The sequence below is a fragment of the Nelusetta ayraudi genome, unplaced genomic scaffold (assembly GCF_046127955.1).
Source record: "Nelusetta ayraudi isolate G7.1 ecotype Tasmania unplaced genomic scaffold, CSIRO-AGI_Nayr_v1 ptg000060l, whole genome shotgun sequence".
Lineage (NCBI taxonomy): Eukaryota > Metazoa > Chordata > Actinopteri > Tetraodontiformes > Monacanthidae > Nelusetta > Nelusetta ayraudi.
In genome coordinates, this window is record NW_027466110.1 from 4,722,445 (window position 1) to 4,748,045 (window position 25,601).

Sequence of the window (25,601 nt, forward strand, 5' to 3'; positions counted from 1 at the left end):
GTGCTTTACCCTTCACGTCTTTGTGGACGTTACCTGGTATGACCTCACAGTGAGCAAGCCTATGTGCTGCTGTGTCTTGTAGTTACATCTGCTCAACGAAGCAGCTGAAGTTTTGAGTATAAAGTGGTTATTTCTACATGAGCACACTAGTGATCATCGAAAGATAACCAAAGGTCAGGGTCATACTAAGTAGTAAAGAAGTAGTAGCGTTCCGGTAACAACGAAGTATTGCCCTAAGTTAATGAATGACAAAACAGTTAGTTCAAACATACTGTATAGTAGATGAGACTTGGTCGTGTTTTTTTTTTTGTTTTTTTAATACAGTAAACTGTATACGCAACACTGCAATGCTTGGTCAGTTGGGTTTAATGTTGGTACGGTAAATAAGACGTTTAATCATCTCAATAAATGAGTTTTATGGTAAACCACACTGAACTCTTCTTGACAGGGGTTAATGACAAATTGCCTAGCTTACTTTTAGCCTATACTTCCTTAGTGCGCTAACGTTCGCGACGACAACGACAAAAAAAGAGCCTCTCAATAAACAAAACAACTTCTAAACACCCAATACGTAAAGCGTCTATCTGTCTACCGACAGTGGGCAGGCTTTTAGCTCCTCCCTGTCTGACGTTTGCCGGAATCCGCGCCGTGTTTTGCGGTGACTCATCGGCCCTCCATGTTGGATCCGTTCCGCTGCTTCGTTCCCGCCTAAAGCCCGATCTTGCTGCAGGGAGGAGCGAATTGAAACAAGTGCAGTCGGGCTGAGCGGCTGGAGCATCACAGTCCGCATTCAAGGAAAGACCCTAAGATAAGAATTTGTGTTTGGCTTTCTCACCACATCCTCGGGACTCAACATAACGGGCTTCCAAAACGAACACGTTTATATTATTTCGACTCGGACCCTTAATGGCAGCCATTGGTGTCTAAGAAACTGGGAACCCCCCCCCTCCTCCTCCTCCTCTGCCTCCTCCTCTTCAATTATTTTCTGCGCCAAAGAACTAAGATATGGTCATTACACCGTAGTCGCGGTAAGACTATTCGTTTTCTCCTCCGGGGTAATCCGCGCATACCAGGCGTGTTGGTGTATCTGTAACCATAATGTCATTACACTCTGAATTGGAGCCTGTAGTGAATCTGAGTGGAAGCTCAGCATCTTGTTCATCCCCCTTTTTTTTGTATTTGCATCCTCGGTGTGTCACCTAGTCTTCTTCCCGCTGACTGGGCTAGCTGCTGCTGCTGCTGCTGCTAGGTGTTATCAGGGATGAGGTGACCCCCTTTGACAGTCATGTCCCGGCGTCAGACGCACCTCGTCACGAACACCCAGAACCCTTAAAAACACAAGTCTTCGTTCCGTGTTGAGTCGTTAAAACAACCGGCCAGCCAACCAACCGTGAAAGGGCTTTTGCTGATGTAAACGTGAATGCGTCACCATTTTTTCTTCTCTCTTTACCCCCTCAGCTAAGTTTAATTGCTTCTCTCATCGAACCGTTAACCACCAACACGGTTCCCATCGATGAGTCTATCTTACAATGGGATGTAAACTCCCGCCTGACGCCCAGTCCCTTGTTTTACACTTATTATTCTGGCCGTTAGATGATGCCCGCTGAATTGAAAGTTAGCCAACTTCACTCACTTAAATGATTCCACTCCACGGTGTCGTTCAGCCTCCCCACGTTTTGCAAATGAAGGTCAGCCAGTGACTTTGCGGTTATTTAAAATATACTCTATCTGGGGGGCTGACGCATTTTCACTGTGTTGGGCCGGTGTGTTGTGATGGGCAGAGATTATTAGGGAGGGAGGTGGGGAGCTTCCAGGTGATGGTGTCCTCAACATGGCTAGAGGTCCTGTCTTGTCCTTTGACAGTGGGATAACTGTTTAACTCAGTTAAATGCTCAGAATGTTAGCGGAATACACACACACACACACACACACACACACACACACACACACACACACACACACGTACATATTGTATATGTAGTTGATCTTTGCAACCCAGTTTATATGACTGGATTTCTTTGTGAGGTAACACACAGTTTAGGTTTATTGTGATTAGTTTTCAGACAAGTATATTACTAAATTGCAAATGAATATTGATGACCTCTGGCACAAAGTCAAAATATAGCAGATATTATCATTTAGACAGACTCTCTGTTGACAGCTCCTAGTGTGGGCACTAGTTGTGCCAGGGCTCTGAAGGTATTGCAGTGTGGTGCCCAGCTGTACCTAGATGATGTAATGTGTGCAGTGCTGGACGAACTGGCTTTGTCCAGTTAGGTGTTTTTTCTTTTTTTCTTTTTTAAGACAGACTAAAGCTCTATTTTAAAAAGATGTGCTGCTGCCAAAAAAGGCCTGCATTCATTTTTCCTACATTTGTATACCGTGGAGCGTTTGATTGATATATATTATTAGTCAGTTGTAAACGGAGGCAGTCGATATCCTTTTAAAAACCCAGTAATGTTATCTTGGGACACGAGTCTCCTTTTGTTGGGCCATTTCAATTATGTAACACTGAGGGCAGACCAGCAAACCTGATTTTGTGTGCAGATAATGGGATTTCTGCCCATTTTTATAATGTTGTGAAAGATGTGAAAGTCATGTTTTTTTGTATTGCCTGTTTGTAGTAATTCGTGTGGCCCCGTGGTTAATGTTGCAGCACAAAATAACAAAAAGCAGAGAAAAAAAAGTGATGACTGGTTGTTTTTCTTTCTTTTATCTTTGTATTGCTTCCGACCTATTGGGTGCACAGATATGATGAGAATCCGAGCAGTCCTCCTTCTAGACAGCTCTGCATTCCTCCTCTCTGTCTAATCTGCATCACAACAGATGACAGATTGATACCTGCAGGAAGACTTTGGACTTTTTGTTGTCGACATCCTTAAAGGTCAAAGCACAGATTTGGCTGTGGAAAAAGCCTAGCAGCTTGTTCAGAGATAAATTTAAGTTAAGCACAATACTGATACTGCCAGTGACTTTAATAAGTCCGTAGTACACACTTAAAGCACTAGTTCAGATTTAAAGGCCCTCTGCACTTCATCCATATACCTTTCTCGGCTCTTTGTTGACCTGCTTACATACCGTGCTTCATTCCTGTGATTGGTTATACAGTGGTGTAAAAATACTACTTCTGTTTGTATGCAAATTCATTAAACTAGTTTTCGGTTTTAAATTGTCATTACGTCTGGCTGTTGTTAACTTAAACAAACAAACAAACAAACAAACAAGTCAGTTTGGGCTTTTTTCATTTCCATATTTAGTCTTCAATCCATGAGCAAGAGGAAATAGGAATCAGTATTTTTTGAGTGGTTCAGCTGAGAATGTGTTTTTACATTAACTGAAAAGGGAGGAAAGGGAAGTGAAAGCAATTTTTTTCATAATAATGTTGAATCACACAGGATTTCCTAATTCAAGGGTTTATCCTGTCCTCCATTCATGGTGTTAAACATTTTCAGAGCTTTATGGTTCCACTGAAGGTATTGAATAATTTGTTAAAAAAAATTTGGCGAAACTCAGCAATATCGTGAGGCACTGAAAGAATGTCCTCCTAAGAAGTTACTTCACCAAACCGCTACACACTAGTGCGATTGTTGCTCCTTAACGCTCAAAGCTCTCTTTTATACTGCACTGGTCCTTGAGCAGCAGAATGGCATCATTGTATTCAAGACATGTTGAGCAGATTGACTATTGGACAGAGGACTGAAGAGTTGACCAGGTGTTAAAGGAACAGCTGTAGTTTCTGCCATCCCTCACACTGTGGGCCATCAGCACGGTGATTGGATTTAGAAGATTAAAGTTGTGACTTATCAGGTCTAATGGGGGTATTCCCAATCATATCTGGCTTGGGAGCAGCACTGACGTCCAAATCTGTCGGAATCTGACTTCAAAAGTTTTCTGTGGCCGATTGCCGCTACGGCTTTGCTAAACAACAGTTCTGCATTTATTACTTCATCAATTTTTCTATCAAGATTTACATCTAGCAATACAAACAAATCTGTGCTTTAAATGAGAACTGAAAAGGCTATATAACCAAGTTATAATTCAATAATCATGAAATTATATGATGTCAAGTTTCTCTGACATTTGAAAGGACTTGTAAGGGGTATGTAGTAGTATTAGCTCAAACCAAAGATACTCCTGCCTCTGGCTCATTATTAGGTCAAGGAGAGTGGCTGTCATTAATAGGCTAAGTGGAATACGCTATGAGCAAAGGCTTGCTGCCTTGTATCACAGTAGCTTAGCAGGCTTAACAGGGTGGGGATGATGACGTCCAAGGATCTGAATTATAGATAATAGTGTGTGAGTGCACTGTACACTTGCATGTTTGGGACCGTTACACTGGGGCAACTCCCTGGACTGGACGAGGTTTCTCATGGGAGAGAGGTTTGGAATTGGGAGCCGAAGACAAACAGTCTGTGATACAGAGTGTATGCCACTGCCTATTGACAATCCTTTACTGAAGCTGAGGTTTCTCTCGGCGTTTTGGCTTTAAACTCTGACCTTGTGTAGAAACAACATCTAAATCCTACGCATCCAACAGCAGATGCCAACAAAAGGGAGGTTAAGTGAGAAAGTCAGTTTATTTTGTTTTATACCAGGCAACTGTAAAAGACATCCATTGTTTCATTGACCATAAAATGTTAATCTATCAAAGCTGAGTCCAAATGCCGTATCTTTCTTTCCGGACTTCCACATCCCTGCCCTGAATGTCGTCCTCCCCCTGAAAAAAAATCATTCTGCAGTTTGTCCTTGACAGTGCCAAAATAAAATCCTCCTTATCTGAAGTGAACAGGTGTTGTTTATCTGTTTATTTTCTATGATGTTGCAGCCAATTTTCTGTTTGCTTGATCAGTGCTTCGACCTCATGAGACAGTTACTCGGCACCACTGCAGGCATTGTTACAGGTATCTGCACCTAACACAGCGTGTTGACTGTGCAGGTGGGAACAGGCGCTCTCTGTTTGTTGGTGAACATATGGTGTGTGAGCCATTTGATATCCAGAGAACATATTCAAGATACAACTGTAAGAGTTGTCATTGTTAGGGTTGAAAATCACTGGGCGGAGATGCTTTTTTTGGTCCTGATTTGGTGTTTATCTCTGCTTCCCATCATTAGGGTGGTAAAAGTCATGCAACTATATTTGAAATCGTTGAATGTCTTGATGAGTCAGATCAGTTAAGTAATTTACTGTTTCAGATGCTCATGTGTACTTTTAAATGACCAGCTCAGTTATTGTGTGGGCATTAATTGCTCATTCTGCCATTGAGAATCACACAAAAAATGTCATATTTTGCCATATCTACTGTGGTGGTCTCATGAATTAGTAAATTAATTTACTATGATAAAGGCGTATTTGTTCATGAGGGAAAATCCACTTTTTTAAAGAAAAGCTCTTGGCATCTGTAGCTTTTCTACACTATAGAAACAGATAGAAAATCCACCTGACCGTGTCTTGAGGAGGTCATTCAGACACACATTGTCTGTGTCTGCGGAGATTCATTTATCCAGGTAGAAAGTTCCTCTAAAAAGGATTTTATTTTAAAACGATGGACGTAAAGAAGACATTTAAAAACACAGGGCATTTCGGTGTTCATCCAAACACCTCCATCAGTTGTTTGGTCTACAGGAAGTAGCTCTGGCAGTAATAGACACATATGGGTCACAAGACTGAGGTCACATGACGTCTCAATGTGTCCCTTTATGTGTCTATAACTGGCAGAGCTACTTCCTGGAGACCAAACAATTGATGAAGGTGTTACGTCCTGTGTTTTTAAATGTGTTCTTGACGTCCAGTGTTTGTTAAAACAAAAATCCCTTCTAGAAATACCCATTGTCTTTGTTATGTACTCTAACTGGAGGCTCACGTTGCGTCCCTGCACCATTGTGACTTCTCCCTCACCTTGCTCTCCAGATGAAAAGCCAACACTGATTCTGGGAAGCCGTCAGAGGATGCTCAACATCTGCAGGGCGTAGTGCCGAGCCGGAGCCTCGTCAGCATGTCCCATCACCAACACTATCACGGGCGCGCCATGAGCTCGGAGGAGAGAAGCTTGACACCGATCAACAAGACCTCCACGCCGGTTCACAAGAGCGCCTCCTCCTCCTCCTCCTCCCAGCGCGACAGCCGGCAGGTAGGACACAGCGGGGGCAGACTGAAGAGAGAGTTTGGAGGGACTGCGGCGACTTGAAACAGCAGAGTGTTTGTGTTGTGCTGTTGACTGTAACCAGACAGAAAGGAAGCTTTAAGAAACATAAAATCATTCAATATTAATCAAGCCATTTACTCTGTGTGTGTGTGTGTGTGTGTGTGTGAGAGAGAGAGAGAGAGAGAGAGAGAGAGAGAGAGAGAGAGAGAGAGAGAGAGAGGGAGAGATACATAAATCTTGTTATGTGATTTTGTTACTTCATGTAATCAGCTGACATTGGCCAGAGCACTACGAGTGATCTGCACAGACTCACACACATTCAGCATGTGTGTGTTTTCATCATAAAGACGGCCGTTGGCAGACTTCCTCTGCTATGATTTTATGCTTTTATTAATCTTTGTCTCCATTGTTGAAGATCGTAATCTTCTGTTTTACCCAAAACAGTACATCCCAGACTCGATGAACATTACATTTGGGTATTTATTAAAGGAACTGAATCATGCTGTATCTCTTTCCTTTTCCTTCTCTGTCTCTCGCTGTCTCTGTGGTGGAAAAACGGCTAAAATAGGTCACCGAAAATAAACTTTGGCATCTGAAAAAGCGAGTCTGTCGGCCTGTCCACGTGATGTGCATGTCATGATGCACGTTATACACACATGGTGCACAACCCATAAAAATAGAAAATAAAAGGTGGAAACTGGCGTTGAGGTAGGAGGCCGTAATTAATTTCAAACGTGCAAAACAGGCTTTTCCCTATCAGTGATTTTAATAAGAGTGACTGTAGAAATACAGCATTCAATGCTCGCATCTATAGATTTGTGCTATTACGTAAAGAAGCTGAATTATACACTGTTCACTTTACCGAAGTCTCTGGCTTCAGTCAGATCTCCCAGAATGTGGAAAAAGCTTGTTGACTTCTTCTGCTTGCTCCGCTCTTCAGAGAGTGAGCGCTAAAACACACTCTTCCGAAAGTCACTGATACACAACTCTCCAAGTTGGTGACAACACCCGCAGCCTCTCAGGCACCGCTGCTTCTGTTCTCTCCCAAACATGTCAAAGGTACAATAAAGCGTCGGTTTTAACAGGAAGCTGAAACTTCCTGTTGAACAGTTTTTTGTGACAGGCTATAAATCGAGGGTTAAATACACGAGAGATCAAGAGAGACGTTTGCTTTTATTTGTTTTTGTTAGCTGTCGTTTTTATTATTAATGTGCCTGTTAAGGCGTTTTTAAGCTCGACGACCTCTTTACCTCTGTCGGTCGCGGCGTCTCGGTATCCCTCGCAGAAACAAGACACCCAGACCGGAGCCTCTGACGTCACAGCTTTTCCGTCGGCACCGGCCGATGCATATTTAATGTGGGACAGGCGGTGGCTGGGTGCCTCGGTGAACATGTGGCACGCCATGGCATGCTGGTGGAAGGAAGGAGCTCAGCTTGTGTTCGCGGGAGGCAGCTGTCTGTGGGTCGGTTAGAGATGCAGTCACAATGGCCTGCTGCTTGATGAGGGCGGCGGAGTCTCCCCTCCATCGCTTCACTTCATTGTTCCCTTTCTGATGTGCCTCCCCCCCGCAACCCCCACCCTCAGATAACGAGGCCTTCACAGGTGACGGAGTTCAGCATTTCATTTCATTTCGCTCTGAATGCTCCACCATCTCACAGGCAGCTCGGCTTGACTGCAAGGTTATCTGCCCGTCTTTCTTTTTGTATTCACAAATGTACTTAATGAAGTCCCTCCAAAAAGGCAGCAGATTAAAAGCTCTTGATTAGGACCTCAGGTTGTTCAAGTAGCAGTGAATAAAAGAATCTGCTTCAATTGGAAGGATTTAATGGCTTTGGAGATGTCATGGGTTATGGTGATTCCCCCGGAGAATCATTTAAAAACTGAGTGATGACCTTCGTGTCAGGATCTTTATTTAAAATTCAACGCACTAATTCTTTGGAGCACATTCCAGAGTCTTTCACCGCTGTTGGTTGATGTTAGTTTATAGAGACGCTCGGTCAATGCACGATCCATCCAGAGGAAGTACTGAAGTCTCAGAGAAAAGCCCTTTGCATTCTGGGGCTGGGACTTCTTTTTTTTTATTTTTTTATTTTTTTGAGAAAGATGAGTGCAAAGCGTTTTGTGGGGAAGCCTTCATGAGGACACAGCCCTCATTTTTTAAATCAATTCCCCTCTATCCCCTGCTGACCGCTGGTTCCACCCCAGAGACCCTTGTGAGGGCAATTAGAGGCTCCACCTCCAGGAGGACGAGACTACGAAAATCTCCAGGAAATCTGGGCTGCTACCATTTTTGAGGTTTATTCTTAATAATACATTTCTCTATAATGAAAAAAAAACAAACTAAAATAACATTTATTGATTCAGTTCTTTGCATCCTATGACAAGCCGTTATTTCTGAATGTGGGCCTGAAATGAACCTGGTCTGTCATCTTCACCAGCCGGGTGAGGAATTCCTGGTCATCCTGCCGTGAAAAGGAGACAAAAGTGACATTATTCATGCGACACTTAAGAACAGCTGCAGTAAACAGACTTATCTGTGTCTCCGAGAGGACGAGATGTTTAAGGCCAGCTCGTCACGAGAAGCCGACTGGAGCGCTTGTTTTTAAAGTGCCGATTCAGCCTGGGGCCTCCGCCCCCAAGGAGTGTTTGTCCTCTCTGCTGCTCACCGAGACCTTTGCTGTAATATTTTGATTCATTGCAGCACTAAAAGATTTACTGCAGGTGCTGCGTCCTCAGCTAAAGACCTAACCTTATTCTAACAAAGAGGAGAAAATCCTTTGATTTTGAATTCTTTTGAAAAATGTTTGATAAGCTTTGTTTGTTTCCGCAGCCTTTACTTCCCCGTATCAAATTAGTGGGCACATCAAGTCTACTCTGTCCTCTGTTCAGTTTATCCAAGAGGACTTTTTGTTTATCACAATAAAGGGAGTGAGGCACTTTTGATCTGACAGAATATTAAAAAAAAGCAAAGTCAAAAGTTATTCAGGATCAAAGAAACGATCGGAAGGATTAAAGCCTTTTTTCTCTCACACACACACACACACACACACGCGCACATACACACACACACACACACACACACACACACATGCACTGAGATACCAGCCTCTTACTGAGATCGCTCAATAAACGGAAGAACTAACCAAGAGCGACCGTCTCGTTCGGCTTTAAATTATTCCGCAGCCGGATCAATGAAAGTAAGCAGCAGAGTGCAGGAAATCACTTTGGCTTTATTCCGATCTGTTGTTCTCGGGATCCGATGACAAAAGCCTTTTCTGCCTCCGCAGCTGTAATTTCAATGCAAACTGGTCGTCGACACACACACACACACACAAACGCGTGCACCCTGGTGTTTACAGTAAAGCCCGGGGAGGCCTGCGGTGCGCTCCTGCCCAGGAGGATCGATTCACACGCTGATGGTTTGTCCCCTTAAAAAATGATGCGCAGGGAAGCATTTTATGTCAGTTTTTTTCGCAGCACGAGCGGTTCTTTATTTAGTGTAGTATTGATCGGCGGTGTGTAGTTAGTGGGGAGCCCGTCTTTAATGCTCGCAGGCAGCGGCTGAAGGTTTTGTTTGTGCGGAAGCTTCCTCACGGGCAGCAACTCGGGAAGAAAGACGGCGATGTTTCCGTTAACAAAAGCTGTTTAAAGACGTACGGATAATTTTAGGCGGCCGAGTGGTTCACCGGCTCAAAAAGTTCAGAGTAATAAAAACGAGTGGAACCATCGCCGCTCGCAGCACACTTGACTAGGGAGGAGGTACGTTCCGCTAATGATGTCAAGCTTTTTTTTTCAGTTCCCCAGTTGCCTTAGGACAGCAAAAGGAACACGACCTCATTACCAGACAGATCTGGCTGCTTGTTAGATTAAACAAGCTGTTGTCTCTGTCGCTCTTTTTCCTTTTTTTTTTGGAGCCTTGCAAACCAAGGTCAAATTAACACTCGCACGCAAGCTGTCCCGTCACACCTGTTCAATAATAAAGGACAATAGAGGGACACAGACGCCCGAGTTAGATTTCCACCCCACTTCATCGCCGAGACGCTCGGTCAGTGTTCAGGTGAATCCAAAAACCTTTGTTTAACTCAGTCAGAAGATGAAATGAGTTCATTTGCCACAGTCACGTCTTTGCTCTCTTCTAATTCCCGTTGATGTTAAAAGGATTAAAGAGGCGTCAGCGTTTCGAATTTTGGGTTAATTCTGGGTGGATTAATCCCTCACACTATGCTTTCTGCTCCTCTGCAGGAGGCCGACAGCTGGGAAATCGTCGAGGGCCTGAAAATTGGACAGAGCAACGTCCAGAGGCCTGACAAACACGAGGGCTTCATGTTGAAGAAGCGGAAATGGCCCCTGAAAGGATGGCACAAGGTAGGAGGACCCTCAGTGCAAACAAGACCCAAAGAGTTTTGATTGCTGGACAAAAAGAAAATACTATAAAACCTCAGCCGTCTTTGAACGTCACACCCTTCCCTGTCCTGTAACGTGACTTTCTTGAAAGAGGTTCCTGTTTCGTTCTCGGCCTGGAGGGCCTCTTCCTCAAGTTTAGTCGATATTTCCTCTGTTGTCTGTGACAACACGTGGCATACCTGTTGAAATAAGGGCTGTTTTCAATGCATGCTGATGCCACAACAGCACTGGAACGCTTCAGTGTCCTTCAGAAAATTGTGTGACTCCAAATATGTGTTTTTTGTGTTTGTTTTTGTTTTTTGTTTTTTTTAAATAAAATTCCCCAAATTCTGTTATGTATTCAACACATTACGCCTTTGCTTGTTTTCTCTGCAGCGTTTTTTTGTTCTGGACAATGGTATCCTGAAGTACTCCAAGTCCCCCATTGATGTAAGTAACAGTGACTATAACTCACAGGCACGAACCTAAGTTTGGCCTGGTCGTGACTCAGCAGCAGCAGCAGCAGCAGCAGCAGCAGCAGCAGCAGCAGCAACATCTGCTGCACAGCTCATAATGTCCTGTGTGCATCACTTACCACGTGTCACATTGCACAGAAGCCACAGTGTCACTGAACTGAATATAACCAGTGTCAGGAAAAAACTGCAGAGTTACTGTGAAGTCCTTGAAATAATCAGTGTCATTACCGTCAGCAAAGGGACAAAAGGCTCAAGGGTCGAAGTGCTTTTGATGCCGTCACGGTGGCTCATCTGATTGTGATCAATCGTTTGTGTGAGTGCAAACTATTTATAGCTGTAGCTTGTGTGTATTAGGATGATTTATGCCGTCATTTCTTTAAATGCAAATGAAAATTATGAGGGCGGACGCTTCAGCTTTCTCCAACCCTAACCCACTTGCAATGGGAAAGAGACCATAAAAAACAGTGCAGGGGGGCTACCAAGTATTTTTAGTTAACTTGAGCCTCGATTAAATATATTGAATATGTTTTGCTCACCTGCCGTAGATCCAAAAGGGCAAACTCCACGGCAGCATCGACGTGGGCCTGTCCGTCATGTCCATCAAGAAGAGGGCCCGTCGCATCGACCTGGACACCGAGGAGCACATCTATCACCTGAAGGTAACACCGGCAGGAAGCGTCAATACTGTCAGTCAATACTGTCATTACAACTACGTCCATAAATACATTAATGAATCAAAAGAAGGTCATCGCAGGAATTAGAAGCAATTTTCAACCTCCACAGGTCAAATCTCAAGACATATTTGACGCCTGGGTGTCCAAGTTGCGCCATCACCGGCTCTACCGGCAGAACGAGATTGTGCGATCGCCCCGGGAGGCCACCATGCGCACTTTTCCTCCGCCAGCCGCCATGGAGTCGCCCCAGCCTGCCCCCAGTGCAGTGCGTGACCTCAAGGTGACTCCATCTATCCTACTGGACCTAGCAACCCCTCACAATGGCTTATTTTGGTAGAGCAACAGTCCTTTTAGTTCGGCACAACATCAAACTGGCAGCTCAAATGGAAGAAACCAAAAACGTTTAGCTTTGACTTTTTTTTTCATTTCTGGTTAATTTTCTCTACAGACAACAGCTAAAGTAGACTCAATCCTAATACTTCTGCTTATTATCATCATATGAATCCAATTCATGTTACTTGTTCTTCCCTTTTTTTGAAAATCCACACAACTTTTTGTCTGCAACCGCCGTTTTACCCCATCAGTTAATCAAACAACAATTGCAGCCGATCCGGAAAATACCTTCTTTTGCAATGTCAACGTGACCGTAACGACTTGAAGAGTGTGATCGGAAACAAAAGTAATTTACATAAATTTAAAAAAAAATCTCTCGACGTGAAGGTTCAGACAAAACAACCAAATCTTACCCGGCATCAGGCCAAGCCCAGCAGCCTGCCGTGGCAGCCGCCGGCTCCCAGCAGCAGCAGCAACAGCAGCCTGCCGGCCTCCTACAGCAACGGCCAGAGCAAAGTGGCCGCCTGGCTGCAGGAGTCTGAGGAGATGGACAAGTGTGCCGAAGGTCGGTGTTCGTAGAGTTCACTCACAATGTGTTTCCAAATTTTAGCCACGCTCGACCCTGACTTTTATTTTCATTTCATTTTTTTCAGAGCTCGCACGGTGCCAATCCAACCTCACTGAGCTGAGCCGGTTGTTACAGAGCCTGGAGATTCTGCAGAGGACGCAGTCAGCTCCAAATTTCACTGAAATGCAGGTAAAACAAATACGCAGCTGCAAGTGTAGTAAAAAAAAAAACATGCACACACAATTCCTGCCTGGTCCGGCATGGCTCAGCTGTGCTGCCATCTCTCCAAGCTGGGGATGCACTGATACCGCTTTTGTACAGAACAAGTCGAGTACTCACCAATACCAATACTGAGTATTAAATAAGGCCATTACACCTTATAGAATTCCTTAGATTTTCTGTTCTGTTGTTTGAACAAATTTGAACTGTCTGACTTTCAGTGCAGTACAAACACAAATTTAACATATTTTTCAAAGATATACAACTGGTATCAGTGTTGAGGGATAGGCATGTATTTTACGTGTATGAACAGAGTACTTGACCGTGGTATCAGTATTGGTGCATCCCTACTCCAAGCTAAATCATATTTGCTATCTCACATGTTTTAGTTTCAGTTTTTTGGGGCTGTATGGCTCTGAATGAACAAACATTCCATTTGTTTCAGTATTTCCTTTGCAAAATCATTTAATATCTTTGGTTGCCACTGCGAATGGATGTGCTCGTTAACTTCTGCTTTGTCTGTGTGATGTGCTTGTCCTATTAACCCCATTTTGCATATTTGTTTGCCACAAAGAGCAATTGTGTTGAACTGTCAAAGAAAGAAAAGCGCTTGAACAGAAGATGGAGAACAAAAAGTGTCGGCAAAGATGCAAAATTCCAGCTTCAGGTACTCCCATTATTTATTTTCCTTCTGCCAGAAACCCTCACAGAGAGATGTTCAACCTGCAGTTCCTGTTAGACTCTCAGTGTCCGTTAGATAAAATAGTACTGTTAATGAGGTGGGGGGGTTAGCACAAAAGCTGCATTTTTCTTTGAGCAATCAAGCAAAAAATGTTTATTTCTAAAGTGTCGAAAGTCTTCGATTTAAATTAAAAAGCTATGTGAGATAATCTCCCACTGCGCTCTCTTGTGTAACTGACAACATTATTAACACACACAAAACACTGAATCTTGCTCCCACTTGTTTTTAATCTTCCACTTTGCACTGCATTAAGCACTCACTCGTTCAATAAGTCACAGCCGGAGAAATCATTTTCCCATTTCCAATGATTTTGTCCTTTCTTTTTTTTTTGCTCAATGTATTCATCTCTGATGAAAAGACTTGATCTGCTTTCACTTACGGCTGGATGGATTTTCTAACCACCCCGCATGCTAAAAGGGCATTTAAAAACATTTTGTCCCCTCAAGATTAATTGATTCATGACAGAATCGAAACATTTCTACATGAAAATTAGGACTGGTCGAGATCGAAAGTTTGGTATTTGCTCACTTGTTCTTCTAGAGGTTTCTGGGAAGGTCGGGGGTGAGGACTGTTAGTGGTCCCCAGACGTCTTTTGAAGCCAACTCTGCCATGTTAAAGCTTTCTTTTTTTTTCTTATCCTGCCGTGTTTGCCTCCCTCCAGGTTCCTCTGTCTGCCAGCATGTCCCCCGTCCGTCTGCACTCCTCCAACCCCAACCTGTGTGCAGAGCTGGTGGACTTCCAGCCCCCTGTGTCCCGTCTGACGGACAGCGTCGAGTGCGCCAGCGACTACATCAAACTTCAGGAGGAATTCTGCACCATTGCTCAGAAAGGTCAGCGGCGGCGGGGCGGGGTTGGGGGTGGGGTGCAGTGGGGTTGCAGTAGGATTTTATAATGATATTAATGATTATAATAAACATTATTTTTACTGCACCTTTCTTATAGTTACAAAGTGCATACGAGGGCATAAAAACAATCCAAGACTATTCAGGATATGGGATGTGGAGCTGAGAGGGCCGAACAAAAGAAACACTGACTACCAGACCTGATCTCTCTGTACCTTGTCTCCCCTCTGCAGTTCACTCTCTGCTGAAGTCGGCCTTCAACACAGTGGCTATAGAGAAAGAAAAGATCAAACAGATCCTGTCGGACCAGGACCAGTCGGACCAGTCGGCCCAGATCAGCTCACTCAGGAAGTCCCTGTCGCAGGTAAATTGTCAAAATCGAGCTATTGTGTATTGGTTTGCTGCCGGGGGGGTTTATTATTGGGGTGTATTATGACTCTTAATGGTGGAATGCGTCCCGAAACTTAAACCATCATTGTTCCGCTCAAGTTACAGCTCATTCAAAGCAGTCGGGCCAATTACTGTGTTTAAGAAAATAATATGAGAAGATGAAAGCAGCGAAAAAGACAGGCCAGAGCCGGGTCACCCCCACCCCCCACCCCCACATCAGCCGGCGAGAGATAAAAATTTATAGCGCAGTTCATTAACTCAAATCCTCCGAGTCATCGCCACACTTCAACCACTTAATTGGACTTTTTGCACTGCTAACAAGTTGACATAGTTTTTTTGGGCGAAAACGTCCCTCCGCTCTAATTGGGTGCTTGTGTGACAGCGCCGTTGCGTGGACCCCGGGCCCGTTTCAGTCACACGCCAAAGAGAAATCTAGGTGGGGAGCTGGTAGTCGAGACTCGCGCTTGTTATCGGCTCGGCTTCCTTTGTCGACTGTTTTAATGAGTGAAGGCTACTTTACTGAGCGATATCTCAGGCAGAACAGGCGACATCAGGCTAAAATGACCCTCATTCCTGGCTTATAATAGATGCGCGTTATATTTTTAAGCCTATTCTTCCCACCTGTTTTCATCAAAACAAGGCAAATTAACCTTTTTCTAAGTTGCGGCTTCTTTCTCCCCCCTCCTTCTTTCAGGCACTGTCCCAAAACGCTGAACTTCGCACGAGGCTCAACCGTATCCACTCCGAGTCGGTGCTGACCGAGCAGGTGGTCAGCGTCAACATCATCTCCACGCCTGATGAGGTTAGCGGCCAGCGGCCACTCCGTCACTGACGGAGCTCCTTTCTGACTCAACCACGGGGCAATCAGGCCTCATCGATCGCAGCATTTCTTTCCTGATGGCGCTATTGATCGTTGTCCTAAAATATTGACTGCCTCCGCAGTGTGCACCGGCAGGTAGGCTTGGAGGGATCAATACTGTTAATAGCGATAATGGCGGGGGAGAAAAAGGAACGACCAAAGTGAATCGGATGGGAGGAAGTGGCTGAACATTGCCCGATTGCGCAGCGGACGCACGTCGCTAGTTTCGTTTCCTCCGACCCGTCACCGCCACGTCACACCTCGCATGTATCTGAATGTGTTCCCCCCCCCCGCAGGCCGGCGAACAGATGGGGATCCCATTGACTCAGCAGGCCTCTAATGAGAGCCGACTGTCCATGTCGGAGTCTGTCTCGGAGTTCTTTGATGCCCAGGAAGTGCTCCTGTCAGCCAGCTCTTCGGAGAACGAGGTACGGATGGAGGACGGGCAGTGACAAGCAGCTTTGGGATGGCAGAGAAAGAGAGAAGGAAAAGGAAAGGCAGGAAATGCATCGACAAGGGCAGCGGGGGTTGCCAGGAAGTCAGATAAAATGCTGCTGCGACGGCACAAATTAGTCAGCAGTTAATGAGCTCAGCAAGAAGGAAAAGGGAAGCAGCGGAGGAGACCAGCTCGCATGACAGAAATTCAAACGACATTGTGGGTTGGTGGTGGGGGAGGGAGATTCCTCCCAATCGGCCCTGAGGCCGAATCCTTCCACCAACACCACCACCACCACCACCACCACCTCCCCTCCTGCCTGTTCGTCTCGATTTGCAGCTTGGTTAAAAGGCCTTTCTCTTCTCAAACACCCTCCTCCAAAGAGTGCACGCTCCGCAGAGCGCTGTCAGCCGCTGTAGCTCCCCAGAAAGACATTGAGTCTCGCTGCAGAATCATTTACCCACCCGACACCCCTCCCCCACCTGTCACTCACACCGGTGCCACCCTGGCCACCAGTGGAGGCGACGGCGGCCAGTTGTTGCAGCGCGCTGGTGTTTTTCGCTTCGCCGAGCGGAGCAGTGCGATGCTGCAGTGTCTTTGCTCTCGGCGCTGCTGCCGCCGCCGCCGCTGCTGCAGCGGTGGAACAGAACAGGCAGCGGACGACTGCTGCAGTTTGCCAGTGGCGAACAAACTGCAGCAAGTTTGTGTGCATGCGTGTGTATAAGGGAGAGAGAGAGAAAGAGAGAGAGAGAGAGAGGGAGAGGGAAAGAGCAGCAGAAGCAGCTTGCGTCATGCCTCTATTGCGCTGACTCACATTACGTACCCGTACCTGTCCCCTACCCCTCCCTCCCCCCCACTCCACCACCCACCCCACCCCCAATTCCCACTGCAGGGCTCAGACGATGAGTCATACGTCAGTGATGTGAGCGATAACATTTCAGAGGACAACGCCAGTGTGACGGACAACGTCTCCAGACAAAGTAGGTCCCGTCCCAGCAACCACCAGCCGTCCGCCTGCACACAGGCTCCCACAGTTCCACATGAAGCGGGGGTGGTAGGGGTTGAGGGGTTGGGCGATGAGCAGGCGATCCCAGTGGATCGACCAGGATTCCTCTACACAACACACACAACTTAGTGTTGTAGTACTCGAGATTGGTCTTGGTCTCATGACCACTTTTTAAGTGTCTCAGTCTCGGAATTAGAGGCGTTTTTACTTTTTTTTTAAAGTAAGGATGGGAAGGAAGGACCTTAAATGTACATTGGGTACTATGAAGCCAGTAATCATATCGTGTTTTTATGGCAGATGTGTAATTCTGCAGTATCCCTTTCAGGTAGAAATGTTAAATGTGTTCACGGCAGTTAAGTGAGAAATGATTGTCAGAATTGAAACTTTTTTTTTTTATTTCTATCAGCTAATTGTCTGCGTAGCTTCGCTCCCAGGTCATTCGGATTCCTCGTTCATCTCACTCAGTATCGATTTTGTGGCGGAAATATGAAAGCGAAACAAAACACCAGCAGAGAAACCAGTCTGTCAGTCTCCCTCTCTTGAAACCCATCCCTGCTCGCTCCCCGCTGCTCAGTGGCCAACGGCGACTTTGCCGGCAGCGCCTTCCGCAACGGCCGCCGCACCTGCCTGCCGGCGCCGTGCCCCGACACCAGCAACATCAACCTGTGGAACATCCTGAGGAACAACATCGGCAAGGACCTGTCCAAGGTGTCCATGCCGGTGGAGCTCAACGAGCCGCTCAACACGCTGCAGCGCATGTGTGAGGAGCTGGAGTACACGGAGCTGCTGGACAAGGCGGCCGACACCGAGGACCCCTTCGAGCGCATGGTGAGCCACCGCCAGCACTGACGACGCACCCCAGTTACGCTAATTACTGATGTGATTGTGTAAAGTCTTTTTCCAAGCTGATGCTGACTGAAATGCATTGTTTGATGTGTAAGGCAGGTTAATAAATGTTTACTTTAAATTAGTGCAACACAAACACTGGCTAATCTTTCTTATTCTTGAACTAGGAATAATTTCCCACAGGCAGCAAAAACATTAAAGTACAGTCAGATGAATAAAAGTGCAATGAGGAAATATTTACCGTTGGCAGAAAAAAAGAAAACAGGGTATATATTATGCAGTATATGTATATACAGAAATATATATATACTGCATTTATAAATACACACACAAAAACACATATATGTAAATGTATATACTTACACACACATATAGTCCACACACACACACACAATAGAAGCAGTTCTGTGGCATGAATTTCGATTATAGCAGAAAGTGTCAGTTATCAATCTTTTGAGATTGACGCAGTTCACAAAAACACTTTTCTCGTCAATGTGTGACTTCCAGATGGGTTTCATATTGCTGCTGTTCTGCCTCTGCCTGCCGCAGACCTGTGTGTTTCTATGCGAGGGGGGCCTGGCCAGCACCAACGGCCTTTTTCAGTTTTGCACGCTCCAATGCAGCAGCCGACCTTGGATCCTCCTGCCCCTGCCTTGGCGCCGGGTGCATGCTAATGTTCTACCTGTTTCTGCACAAAGCCTTCCAATAAGCATCGAGCGGCTGAAGCTCTCCCTCCTCTTGTTTGTTTTTGTCCCGTTCTGAACCCCTTGACAGGTTCTCGTCGCCGCCTTCGCCGTCTCAGGCTACTCGTCCACTTACTACCGAGCAGGAAGTAAGCCATTCAACCCGGTACTCGGAGAGTCTTATGAATGTATCCGTGAGGACAAGGGCTTCTGCTTTTTCTCAGAGCAGGTAAGTCTGCGCCGAGAGCCATATGCTACGTTCAACGCTCAGATTTGAACCAATGACGGGGGATTAATTACGATTTTTAATTTCGATTTTAAAAATAGCTGACTTGACGGCAGCGGCCTGCTGACTCAGACTCAGTGTTAGCAGCTAATCTGCAGCCATCCATCATATCAGCAGGTTTTTTTTTTATCAGAGGCTGTGGGGCGCTCAAGTGAAAAGTCTTTGCTTTACCTCAGCTTTATTGACTCCCTGTCAGTTCTGGTTGGAAAGCGGCTCCATAAAAGTTCTCTTGGAGTTGTGTTCATTTACCAGTATATCAAAGCACTTGAGGTAAAGAGGAAGAAGGGAAACTGCAACTGCTTTTTTTTTAATACTGCATTTCTACTGTGATTAAGGTCATACTTAGATTACATAAGACATTGATTGATGATCATTTTAATAATTAAAAATGTGTTTTTGCTCCAAGAGAAGTAAAGTCAGTGGCTGGAAGCCTCTAAATTAACTCATATTTACTTTTTTTGACAACTTCTTTTCTGGTTATCCAATAATTAAACGTTGTGTTATAATCTGGGCCTCACGGTGGAGTCGCAGCAAGTCTCTGTGTCGTCCCCCGTTTTCACACACATGATGTAAAACCCGGGCAACAGCAGCTGTCACATGGTTTTTCCTTTGATCTTGTCCCTAAGGTGAGTCACCACCCTCCCATCTCCGCCTGCCACTGCGAGTCCAAGAACTTCACCTTCTGGCAAGGTAGCTAACAAACCCAATTAAAAAGAGCTCTCATGCCAGAGAGATTGTTCATTTTAAAAATGACTCAAAGCCATTTGCAAACAATCGTATCGCCATCACCAGTTGTGTGTCTTGCCCAAAATTTGCCTTTCAGATGTGAGATGGAAGAACAAGTTCTGGGGCAAATCGATGGAGATTTTACCGGTCGGAACTGTGAATCTCACCATTCCCAGGTAACTTTGATCCAGATGCTTCCCCCTCGGAATAATTCATGCGAGAGGAGCTGCGATATTATAAATACCGGATTGGAAATAAGATCCAGTTGAAGATGCAGGGATAATGACATGATGAAATAATAATGCAAACTTCATTGTGTATCCCTGAGATGGAACCAAAACAGATTTAATCACGCAACATGAGATTTTTCTTCTCCACTTCACTTCACGCTAACATTAGCATGTGATATGAAACAGATGGTTTTTGATTTAAAACCAAAAGCTTGGAATTCATTTTTTACGGTTACATCATTTGCGAATAAATTTTGACAAAGAAATACTGAAATAAAATGAAGGAACAGAGACCATCTTTTTAGCTTGACCACAATGTGACCCTGTAAAGTCTTGACAAAGTGGAAATTTAATGGCATTTCGTTGACGCTCCATAAACCTTCACAGTACATTACGCCTTCATCATGTCCTGTGTGAAGACGGCGAGGTCTTCCCTTGGCCACTCATATGTGCAGCTTCGTCTAAATGAGACAGTTTGATCTATTACTGGCTGTCACAATCCAGAAACGTTTGCCGCACTGTGATGTTCAGAGTGCCTAAAGATAGATGTAGATCAGGGGTCACTGACCTTTTTGAACCTGACAGTCATATAAAGGGCAACCAGCTTGCTGCACTCTCCTGAAATAACACATTTTCTCAGTTAGTCTGGAGTTGTGTATGATTAATAATGATAATGATCTATGCGAAGACAATGATCACGTTTATAATCTCAATAATTATCAACAATGACATAACAAGTTTGGATAAAGTTGAGTTTTAGACGCTATTTTTAGAACAGGCCTGCATGCTACTCATGTGGTCATTGGGGGGCAACCTGGTGCCCGCAGGCTCCATGTTGGTGACCACTGGCGTAGATATCCTTCAAGCCTTCACCTTGTGCTTTCAGGTTCGGCGATCACTACGAGTGGAACAAGGTCACCACGTGCGTGCACAACATCCTCAGCGGGCGGCGGTGGATCGAGCACTACGGCGAGATCACCATCAGGAACACCAAGAGCAGCGCCTGCCTCTGCAAGCTCACCTTCGTCAAGGTGACTTTGAAATTTAATTCGACTCTGCAGCCTCCTCAGTTGCCCGTCTAAAAAAACTCCAGTGCCTGAGAAGCTCACAAGCGTGTTTGTTGGTCTCTCAGGGGAACTACTGGAGCTCCAACGTCAACGAGGTCCAGGGATTCGTGATGGACCAGGAAGGGAAAGTCGTCCACAGGCTCTTTGGGAAGTGGCACGAAGGCCTCTACTGCGGCGTCCCGCCCTCCGCCAAATGTGTCTGGAGGCCAGGTTGGAAAAGCGTCTCCACCACTGGAACTCATTTTGGGAGAATTATCTAAAAATGAACAACATGTGTCACAAGTAGCTCAGCTCAGTTGTTTCCTCTCTCCTCTCCTTGCTAGGCTCCATGCCCACAGACTACGAGCTCTACTACGGCTTCACCAGATTCGCCATCGAACTGAACGAACTCTGCCCCGAGCTGAAGGACGTTCTGCCGCGGACAGACGCCCGATTCAGGCCCGACCAGAGGTACAACACTGGGTCCTCCACTCCGGACTTACCGAGCTGTCCTCCACCGCCGCAGATCCGTCACCCTCGTCATCTGCGGCGCATGTCGGATCAGCACGGGGCCAATGGCAAAATAGTGCAGTTTACAGGGACACTAAAAGTATTGCTCCACGTTTGACAGCCGTGTGCGAGACAAAGACCAATTCCAAAAATTTCTGAATGCATGTAAAACACACACGAAGAATAGTTAATAGTTTAAAAGGGCACTAATACTAACAAATGCAGACTTCGATGACTGAGGATGTGTCGTAAATATGTCCAGTGGTTAAATCGTATTTAATCATTTAACATGTATACGTGTCTGGTGCAAACAAAGCCGTGTTCTCGGGGAAACTGCTCGTTCACTGAAAAGCTCCGCTGGCGTCTGGCAGGTGTCTGGAGGAGGGCAACCTGGAGACGGCGTCGTCGGAGAAGCAGCGCATCGAGGACCTGCAGCGGACCAGGAGGAAGTGGAGGGAGGAGAACGACGTCAAGCACGAGCCGTGCTTCTTCAAGTGAGGGCGGAGACAAATGTGCTCGGGGTCAATGTGTGTGTGTGTGTGTGTGTGTGTGTGTGTGTGAAGGATCTCTGTGTTGACGCATGCTGGTGTGGCTGTATAAACTCATTTTCTTTATCCGCAAGCACTTGAGAGCCGCTGCTGCACCTGGCAGACGTCTGGTGGAAATGTTAAGGGCGGCTCTCAGGAATCCGTTTAACAGGCGCTGCGCGGCGTTGACAGAGTGCACGAGGTCTGACGCTGAGTCGGCGCGGCTCAACTCACATGCAGGACGAGCGAGAGCTCCGTTTTAAATGTTTTTAAAACACATGGATGTGAAATTCAGAGGAAGAGCTGCTTGCCTAAGAGAGACGGCCTCTCCCGACCCTGCAGCGCTGGCTCTGAGCTTTCAAAATAAAAGCATGGGCACAGTGAAATGATCCGTGAATGCACCGTAATGTCTCTATAATGATCATTTTGGGGAATATTATGATGTATTAATGATATATTGTCCTACTCTGCACCACACCCTTTAAAATTTGATTGACACTCCAGAAGAAACGCAATGTTAATTCTCAGTGCCGTTCTCAGAACAAAAACAGAAAACACAATCTAAATACGAGCTTGTGTGTAAAATAATGTGATTCTTAATTTTCTCTTTTGCATAAACGTATTTGTGCCTGTGACCCCAGTGATGCTTTGCTTTCGCTGCCAAGTTAAAAACACCCCTCCCCTCTTCACTCTCTCTCTTAGGAAAGTGGTGGACGCCAACCACAGAGAGCGATGGGTGTCCAACAGCATGTACTGGGAGCTGCGGAAGAACCCGGGTTTCATCAACATGGAGAACACGCTGAGCCTGTGGTAGCCTCGGCGGCTGTTTGCCGTCGGCCCGGCCGTTACCTATGCACAACAAGGTGTTCAAGAGAAACGTGTCTGTCGTACAACAACAACCCAGCGTTTGGACTCTCGAGCGAAAAACATCCTGTAGGATCACCTTTACCGTGTTAGCGTAGATCTCTCCAAGGCTCCTTTAAAGTATGTCCTTGCCTTAAAAACAGACGCCCATTCCACACCGCACACCACTTAGCGCTTTCTCTCATGGTTACCATTTTGGGTTAGACTAGTCTCTGAGGTGGACCATTACTCTGCCGTGCATGCTTAGAGAGCAGCTTTTACTGGCATGAAGCCGCATTTACATTTACGTCATTGACTATTGTAGAAAACTAAGAGGTATTTTTATATATATATTAATGTAAAAAAAAAAAAAAAAAGAAGAAGAAAAATCCCGGATTCAGAATTTAGAGAAATAGCATTCTGTGATTTAGCAGATATTATTTATTTTTTTGCCTTTCAACACTGTTGAATCTGTGTGAAAGCAGTACTCCCCCACCCCCCTCCCCAAACCCCACCCTCGTCCTGCTCATTTAAAACTAATCCCTACGGCGGCGGATGAATACGACGTCCGCAGATGAAATCCTTGATGAGTATTTCTCAAAACAGCAGCTCCCAAAGCGTGTCGCCCAAAAAAGGGGATTGAAGTGTGAATCCCACCCTGGTCATGTGACACACCTACAGGCTTTCACGACGGGACGAAACATCCGTGGAATTTCAAGACACGCACACACGCACAGTAGTCGCTCCTCGATGTGAGTTTCTGTGTAAATAGAGGCGACAAACCTGGAGCTCATCACTTCCCTCCCACCCTCTGTTTCCCTTTTAAACTTTGGAAACGTGAAACCTGCTACTCCTCGGAATCACATGACTCCCTACATAGACACACATTCCTCCCTCCACATATGTAGGCCGTCACACACAGTTTATGTTTAGGAACACGGTGCAGATTCAGGGCCTGGTGAAGCAGTCAAGACTGGGAAAATAGACTCAAAGGTGTTTTCTTCTGTGTTCTGCTATTGTGCAACCGCTGACTTATTATTTTAATAATTCAAAAAAACAAAAACAAACTTAAAGCCAAAACAATTCAAACTTCTTTTTTTTTTTTAAAGGAGACAGAAAGATGGAAACAAAATATTCCCATTTGTAGCCAAAAAAAAAAAACCATTATGAACGCAACATACCAGCGCCACCTAGTGGTAATTCTTAAATTCCCTGCTCCTTTCAGATTGAATCAAATATATATATATATGGTTACCTATTTCCTGCAGGGTTCCCTGTTAACATTGTGGGCTTCAACCAAACACCAGGTTCATATTGTTGTGTTTGCTGCAGTGCCAGTTAGCTTTAACGTTTTGGACCCTTGTAGTTCTTCAGGGCAGTACAGCAGCGCAGTCACACAACAAGCCAACACACCGGTGTCACGTCACATATCAGCGCCTGTGCCAGGCGGTGGGCGAGGTGGGTGGAAGTGGTGAAAAAAGAAGGGAATGTTAATGTACAGAATGCAAAAGAAAATGTGAAGCATTTCCATGATGTGCACTGTTTAATGATGGTACTGATGACAAAACCAAAAAAAGAAAAAGTAATACAGTTTACTGTGGAAAAAAAAGAAAAAGAAAAAACCTCTGTATGAAATTGTCGAGCTTTCTAATCCTTCTCCCTCCACGCAAGGAAAAAACAAAACAAAAACGCAACATGCGTCATCAGCGACCGTCCCACTTGCTGTGCCTTAACGCATTTTTTTTAATGCCTCACAAACAACACAACCACACCCAGAGTCGTACCGAGACGGTGTATGTACACACACTCTCTTGCGCACATTACACAGCCTCTACCTGCCTGCAGATGATGAATTATAGATAGGTGATAGTGTTTAGCTGCAGGTGGAGGAAGGGGAAAAAAAATGATTGTGACACGTAATTTTAAAGATTGGGAGCATTGAATGGCAGCGGTAGAAAGGCTTCCCGCGCTGCATTGCTACTGATATCTTTTTTTTGGGGGGGGGGGAGTGAACACTGTAAATACAGCACAGGTTGGTTTATGGAATACTTTCAGCCAGCAGCAGCGACTGAGTCTGGGGTCACTTTGAGTGGGGAGGGAGGTGGAGGCTCTGTTGGGACTGAATAGCAACAATCTGGACATCACGCAAACCTGCTCACCCATCCATCCATCTCCTGGTCTACCTGCATGCCTCCACACCCCCAGCCTGCCAGTGAATGTTGCAGTTGCCTTACACACACACACACACACACACACACACACACACCAAAAGAGGAGTTTTCTTTTCTCAATTGGACTCTTGTGTTACTTTAGCGACATGTACCACAAGCACTTGTCTCGAGCCCAGTTTTAATGTTCACGCCATTTCCAGTGGGTCCCTTCTGAAGTGCAATTTTAACTAAAGAACATATCTTCCCATGAACACTGTACACTGCTGCTACATAGTGCTTGTTCTAATAAAAAAAAAAAAAAAAAAAAAAAAAAACGACTGAAGTGGGAATTGTGGGAGGCCTGTTGTTTGTGTTAAGACGATGAAGCTTCATAAGAAGTCATTCCAAGGTCCAGCGTAGAAGATTTAATGGCGTCTAGTGCCAAAGAAATTATACAAACTAATATCTGTTTATGAATTATGCAAAGTGTTATGGCTACAAGGCCATGATGTTTTTTGAGATTCAGCTGGGTGGGGATACTATTATCAGACTGGTTGGCTGGAAGCAGGTGATTTAAGCATCATTGCAAACTTCCTTTTTCTCCTCTCTCTGAGCTGAAACTTTCAGTCTGGAATTTCTGTGATTTCTGATGTTCCACTTAATCTCTCATCCTTGCCATTCCA

The 25,601-nt window shown here is 45.3% G+C and overlaps 1 protein-coding gene and 1 long non-coding RNA gene across 8 annotated transcripts; one reads left to right on the forward strand and one right to left on the reverse strand.

Annotated features, from left to right (window-relative positions):
* Positions 1 to 639: 639 nt before the first annotated feature.
* On the forward strand, positions 640 to 25,027 carry osbpl6 (oxysterol binding protein-like 6). 7 transcript variants are annotated; one of them, XM_076040215.1, is made up of 24 exons: positions 641 to 1,028; positions 5,383 to 5,505; positions 5,909 to 6,128; positions 10,386 to 10,508; positions 10,923 to 10,976; positions 11,548 to 11,661; positions 11,786 to 11,956; positions 12,397 to 12,574; positions 12,663 to 12,766; positions 13,371 to 13,463; positions 14,200 to 14,368; positions 14,614 to 14,744; positions 15,465 to 15,572; positions 15,926 to 16,057; positions 16,958 to 17,045; positions 17,646 to 17,899; positions 18,692 to 18,829; positions 19,513 to 19,576; positions 19,710 to 19,788; positions 20,729 to 20,873; positions 20,975 to 21,119; positions 21,233 to 21,359; positions 21,770 to 21,892; positions 22,628 to 25,027. In XM_076040215.1, the coding sequence occupies exons 3-24, from the start codon at positions 5,994 to 5,996 to the stop codon at positions 22,737 to 22,739; spliced, it is 2,787 nt and encodes a 928-aa protein (XP_075896330.1). In that variant the 5' UTR covers positions 641 to 1,028; positions 5,383 to 5,505; positions 5,909 to 5,993; the 3' UTR covers positions 22,740 to 25,027. The 7 variants fall into 7 exon arrangements, with proteins under 7 accessions (XP_075896333.1, XP_075896330.1, XP_075896329.1 ...); XM_076040214.1 differs by lacking the exon at positions 5,383 to 5,505 and having other exon boundaries at positions 642 to 1,028; XM_076040216.1 differs by lacking the exon at positions 5,383 to 5,505 and having other exon boundaries at positions 642 to 1,028; positions 12,433 to 12,574.
* LOC142897721 (uncharacterized) lies at positions 4,559 to 8,953 on the reverse strand. The gene is made up of 2 exons (XR_012928481.1): positions 7,394 to 8,953; positions 4,559 to 6,215 (listed from the first exon to the last, which is right to left on the reverse strand). It is a non-coding gene; the product is annotated as an uncharacterized LOC142897721 (long non-coding RNA).
* Positions 25,028 to 25,601: the final 574 nt, after the last annotated feature.